The sequence below is a fragment of the Notolepis coatsorum genome (genome assembly GCF_963971535.1).
Source record: "Notolepis coatsorum genome assembly, chromosome: 2".
Taxonomy (NCBI): Eukaryota; Metazoa; Chordata; class Actinopteri; order Aulopiformes; family Paralepididae; genus Notolepis; species Notolepis coatsorum.
Genome location: NC_140166.1, coordinates 223,099,993 through 223,105,992, shown reverse-complemented (window position 1 = coordinate 223,105,992; position 6,000 = coordinate 223,099,993). Strand labels below are relative to the sequence as shown.

At 49.9% G+C, this 6,000-nt stretch overlaps 1 protein-coding gene across 1 annotated transcript in view; it reads left to right on the top strand.

Annotated features, from left to right (window-relative positions):
* Positions 1–459: 459 nt before the first annotated feature.
* Positions 460–6,000, top strand: part of sptbn5 (spectrin, beta, non-erythrocytic 5) — a gene marked incomplete at both ends in the record, with an annotated part of 191,394 nt that continues 185,853 nt past the window's right edge. Inside the window, 4 exons of the mRNA XM_084308563.1 lie at positions 460–645; positions 1,166–1,282; positions 2,654–2,802; positions 3,351–3,579. Of these exons, the coding sequence (XP_084164689.1) occupies positions 460–645; positions 1,166–1,282; positions 2,654–2,802; positions 3,351–3,579 (681 nt within the window). The remainder of the gene's footprint in view (positions 646–1,165; positions 1,283–2,653; positions 2,803–3,350; positions 3,580–6,000) is intronic.

The window sequence follows — 6,000 nt, the reverse complement described above, 5'->3', positions numbered from 1 at the left end:
ATGTGTTTTGTCACGTGAACCTTAATGTAGAGGTTAAGAAATAGTGGGCTTTAACTGTAACTAGGTGCAGAGTTAGCTATCAGCTATCAGCCTAGCGTTAAGTTAGGTTATCTTTCAATGTTATCTGTTTAAAGTAGGGATGTCCGATATTATCGGCCTACCGATATTGGCATTAAAATGTAATATCGGAAAATATCGGTATTGGTTTAAAAAGATATATATATATTATTATTATTTTTTTTTCTTTTTTTTTTTTACATTTATTTAACCTTTATTTACCCAGGCAAGCAAGTAAGAACAAATTCTTATTTAATTTATTGTGAAAAGTATGCATAATGTTGTGTTAATTCCACGACAAGAGATATGTAATGTTAATTACCTGAAGCACTTTGGTTGACAAGTGTCATGTTTAAATGTGCTATATAAATACATTTGATTGATTGATTGATTGATTGACAGATGTGTTCTCTGTTCCAGGAGGATGTGAACCTGACAGATGTGTACACGGAGCTGAAACCGGGCGTGGCGCTGGTTCGCCTGTTGGAGCTCATCTCCAGGGAGACACTGCCCACCCCGAGCCGGCGTACCCTCCGGGTCCACTGCCTGGAGAACAACAGCATCGCCATCAACTTCCTGAAGACCAAGGTAGGTTCCTGCCCACAGTCCATGGCTGACAGTGGGTATTATTCACAAGATGTCCTCAATGACACCATTTGACCATGTCCCTAATCTAATCATGTTTGGCCTACCTGCCTTTATAGAACCTTTACAAATGGTGGTCACTACAGTAGATGCCACATATGAGGGGGGCGACAGCGGCTCGCGAGGTAGAGCAGTCGTCTGGCAATCCGGAGGTTCCCGGTTCGATTCCCGCTCCTCCCGGGCAGCGTGTCGATGTGTCCTTGAGCAAGACACTTAACCCCTAATTGCTCCCGATGAGCAGGTTGGCACCTTGCATGGTCACCTCCGCCGTCGGTGTGTGAATGTGTGAGTGAATGGGTAAAAATGTGAGGAACAAATTGTAAAGCGCTTTGGATAAAAGCGTTATATAAAAAAGGGGTTTAGTGAAAATCATGTTTTTGAGAAATATACTGTAAATGGTGGTTTTGTGAGAATAGGCAGCTCCTTTGTTTTTAAACTAAACTAACTGCCTTCTTCCTGTTAGATGCGAGTGGATCTGATTGGTCCAGAGAATGTGGTGGACGGGGACAGAACTCTGATCCTGGGTCTGCTGTGGATCATCATCCTCAGGTTCCAGATTGGAGCCATCAACCTCGATGAGGTAAGTTAGGTGACTAGAGCCTAGAACCTATAAGCTCTGCTGATTTTTATTCTAGTTTTCAAAGAGAGTTGTCTAGGATCCTTAGAACATCATACAGGAATTCCGTTTCAGGGTGAATTTATAGCTGTGACCAGCAGCTCTATAGTTCACTCTGTCGGTCAGTCGGTCAGTTGGTCGGTCGGTTCACAAAATTCCCCCCACCCCCATTATTAATGTCAGTGGACTCAGCAGAGAGTTCCGCTGTGAAGATACTCTTCCAGTTCTATTAAGCTCAATGCTACTTTGGGAGCACCTTCACGATGATTGTGCTCTTGAACTGAAGTATTGAGGTACAAATATATAACACTCTCCTCTCCTCTCCTCTCCTCTCCTCTCCTCTCCTCTCCTCTCCTCTCCTCTCCTCTCCTCTCCTCTCCTCTCCTCTCCCCCTCCTCTCCTCTGCTCTCCTCTCCTATCCTCTCCTCTCCTCTCTTCCTCTCCTCTGCTCTCCTCTCCTCTCCTCTCCTCTCCTCTGCTCTGCTCTGCTCTGCTCTCCTCTCCCCTCCTCTCCTCTCCTCCCTCCTCTCCTCTCCTCCTCTCCCCCTCCTCTTATCTCCTCTCCTCTCCTCTCCTCTCCTCTCCTCTCCTCTCCTCTCCTCTCCTCTCCCCTGCCCTCCTCCCTCCTCTCCTCTCCTCTGCCCTCCTCCCTCCTCTCCTCTCCCCTCCTCCCTCCTCTCCTCTCCCCCTCCCTCCTCTCCTCCTCTCCTCCTCCTCTCCTCTCCTCTCCTCTGCCCTCCTCCCTCCTCTCCTCTCCTCTGCCTCTCCCCCCTCCTCCCTCCTCTCCTCTCCCCGCCCCTCCTCCCTCCTCCCTCCTCTCCTCTCCCCCGCCCCTCCTCTCCCTCCTCCCTCCTCTCCTCTCCTCTGCTCTCCCCCTCCTCCCTCCTCTCCTCTCCCCCGCCCCTCCTCTCCTCTCCTCTCCCTCTCCTCTCCTCTCCTCTCCTCTCTTCTCCTCTCCTCTCCTCTCCTCTCCTCTCCTCTCCTCTCCTCTCCTCTCCCCCTCCTCCCTCCTCTCCTCTCCTCTCCTCTCCTCTCCTCTCCCCCGCCCCTCTCCCCCTCCTCCCTCCTCTCCCCCTCCTCCCTCCTCTCCTCTCCTCTCCCCCGCCCCTCCTCTCCTCTCCCCCTCCTCCCTCCTCTCCCCCTCCTCCCTCCTCTCCTCTCCTCTCCCCCGCCCCTCTCCCCCTCCTCCCTCCTCTCCTCTCCTCTCCTCTCCCCCGCCCCTCGTCTCCTCTCCCCCTCCTCCCTCCTCTCCCCCTCCTCCCTCCTCTCCTCTCCTCTCCCCCCGCCCCTCCTCTCCTCCTCCCTCCTCCCTCCTCTCCTCCTCAGTCCAGTGGAGGTGGCAGTGTAGCCAGGCGTTCGGCTAAAGAAGCCTTACTGATCTGGTGTCAGCTGAAGACCGCTGGTTATGACAATGTCAGGATCCACGACTTCTCTGGTAGCTGGAGAGACGGATTGGCCTTCAACGCTCTCATACATGCCCACAGGTATGACCCCCCCCTAACCCTGACCTCTGACCCCTGACCCCTGACCCTGAACATACTGTAAATCTAACCCTAACCCTAACCTCATACATGCTGACAGGTGAACCTAGACACGCTAACACACATAGTCTCTCCCTCTCTCTCCCTCTCTCTCTCTCTCTCTCTCTCTCTCTCTCTCTCTCTCTCTCTCTCTCTCTCTCTCTCTCTCTCTCTCTCTCTCTCTCTCTCTCTCTACCAGTGTATTATTATCTATACCTGATAAACCTCTCTCTCTCTTTCTCTTTCTCCCTCTCTCTCTCTCTCCCCATCTACCAGCGTATTATATTATATACCTGATAAACCATTCTCATTCTAATTATTTCTCTCTCTCTCTCTCTCTCTCTCTCTCTCTCTCTCTCTCTCTCTCTCTCTCTCTCTCTCTCTCTCACTCTCACTCTCACTCTCACTCTCACTCTCACTCTCTCCCTCTCTCTCTCCCTCTCTCCATCACTCTCTCTCTCTCTCTCTGTCCCTCTCTCCTCTCTCTCTCTCTCTCCCCTCCCCCACCCTAGACCGGATCTGTTCGACTACCGCCGTCTCCACGGCGACGACCCCAAGCACACCCTGGGTCACGCCTTCTCCCTGGCGGAGAGGGAGTTGGGCATCATGCAGCTCCTGGACGTGGAGGACATGGTGGTGCCCCACCCCGACGAGAAGTCCACCATGACCTACGTGTCCCTCTACTACCACTACTTCTCCCGCATGAAGCAGGGACAGACCGTCCAGAAGAGGGTCGCCAACGTGAGTCTGTCTGTCTCTCGGCTTTCTCTTCCAACATGGCTGCCTCGTCTCTGTGCAGTGGTGGTAGAGTATAGGTAAAACGCCGGAGGAGCACATGGCATCACCGTTTCCATTGCTGTGTACAAAACAGTGGTTGCTATGTTACGGGCAGCCATGTTGGAGGACAGAGAACTACACAAACATTCCAACGCAAGGCCTCTATTCGTTGATACCGAGTCAGCCATTGTGTATGTGTGTTGTGTGCCTGATGCCGGTGTATGGCAGCCATTGTGTGTCTGGTGCCGGTGTATGGCAGCCATTGTGTGTCTGGTGCCGGTGTATGGCAGCCATTGTGTGTCTGGTGCCAGTGTATGGCAGCCATTGTGTACCTGGTGCCGGTGTATGGCAGCCATTGTGTGTCTGGTGCCAGTGTATGGCAGCCATTGTGTGTCTGGTGCCAGTGTATGGCAGCCATTGTGTGCCTGGTGCCAGTGTATGGCAGCCATTGTGTGTCTGGTGCCAGTGTATGGCAGCCATTGTGTGTGTGTGTTGTGTGTCTGTCTGGTGCCAGTGTATGGCAGTCATTGTGTATGTGTGTTGTGTGTCTGGTGCCAGTGTATGGCAGTCATTGTGTACGTGTGTTGTGTGTCTGGTGCCAGTGTATGGCAGCCATTGTGTACGTGTGTTGTGTGTCTGGTGCCAGTGTATGGCAGTCATTGTGTATGTGTGTTGTGTGTCTGATGGCAGTCATTGTGTATGTGTGTTGTGTGTCTGATGGCAGTCATTGTGTACGTGTGTTGTGTGTCTGATGGCAGTCATTGTGTATGAGTGATGTGTGCCTGGTGCCAGTGTATTGCAGCCATTGTGTGTTAATTCATACGTATTGTAAGTAGTAGTGCAGTAGTATAGGAAGAAGAGAATAGTACATGTAATGTGAAATATAGTGCCCAGAGATGGTGTCGCGGTTAAGACCCCTGCCTCTGGAGCATCTGGGTAGTGTAGAGGTCTAAGCACTAGGTGTGTCTGGGTAGTGTAGAGGTCTAAGCACTGGGGCTTCTGGGTAATGTAGAGGTCTAAGCACTGGGGCTTCTGGGTAGTGTAGAGGTCTAAACACTGGGGCGTCTGGGTAGTGTAGACTAGAGGTCTAAGCACTAGGTGTGTCTGGGTAGTGTAGTCTAAGGTCTAAGCACTGGGGCGTCTGGGTAGTGTAGAGGTCTAAGCACTAGGTGCGTCTGAGTAGTGTAGAGGTCTAAGCACTAGGTGTGTCTGGGTAGTGTAGAGGTCTAAACACTAGGTGTGTCTGGTAGTGTAGAGGTCTAAGCACTAGGTGTGTCTGGTAGTGTAGAGGTCTAAGCACTAGGTGTGTCTGGTAGTGTAGAGGTCTAAACACTAGGTGTGTCTGGTAGTGTAGAGGTCTAAGCACTAGGTGTGTCTGGTAGTGTAGTGGTCTAAGCACTAGGTGTGTCTGGTAGTGTAGAGGTCTAAACACTAGGTGTGGCTGGGTAGTGTAGAGGTCTAAGCACTAGGTCTGCGTCTAGTTTTTTACCAACGGATTTCCAGTTCCGCATTCGCGTTCTGCGATCTGATTGGCCACTGACGTTTCTGGTGCGATCTGATTGGCCACTGACGTTTCTGGTCATGTGACATGTGCGCCCAATCGCGTGACGCGCCTATTTCCGCCTCTAACAGCCTGCAAACTACCTAACGCCTAGTTTATCACTGGTTAAGCTTAGGCGACTCTTTCGTAGTTGGTTAAGGTTAGAGTTTGGAATCAGGGCTGGTCTTCTATCGCCCTGCTCTAAGACAAACTCTACATTTACATTTACATTTAGTCATTTAGCTGACGCTTTTATCCAAAGCGACTTACAAGTTCTGTACGACAAGCCATCAGGAAGGGCACAACTCTATCAGCTGAACTCTACTCTACTCTACTCAACTCTAACCTTAACCAACTTCGAAAGAGTGCCTAAGCTTAACTGGTGATAGAAACAGGCGTCACACGATTGGCGCGACCAGAAACGTCAGTGGCCAATCAGATCGCAGAACGCGAACGTGGAACTGGAAATCCGTTGGTAAAAGTAATCAGGCGTCTGGTTAGTGTAGAGGTCTAAGCACTGTCATGGCTGGTAATAATAATAATAATAATAATAATAATAATAATAATAATAATAATAATAATAATAATAATAATAATAATAATAATACATTCAATTTGTAGTGCACTCTACATTTGGAAACCAGTGTTACAGGGTAAAAACATAGGCAATTAAAAAACAAAGCATAAAAACATACAAAAAAAAGGGATAAAACACACAAAGGCATGTATAAAAAGGTTCAAACTAAGAGAAGGCTTTTGTGAAGAGGTACGTTTTTTGTCCTCTTTTAAAAGAAACAGTGATAGTGACCCCTACTGGTGGATTCAGCGGGGAGGGAATCTGGAGG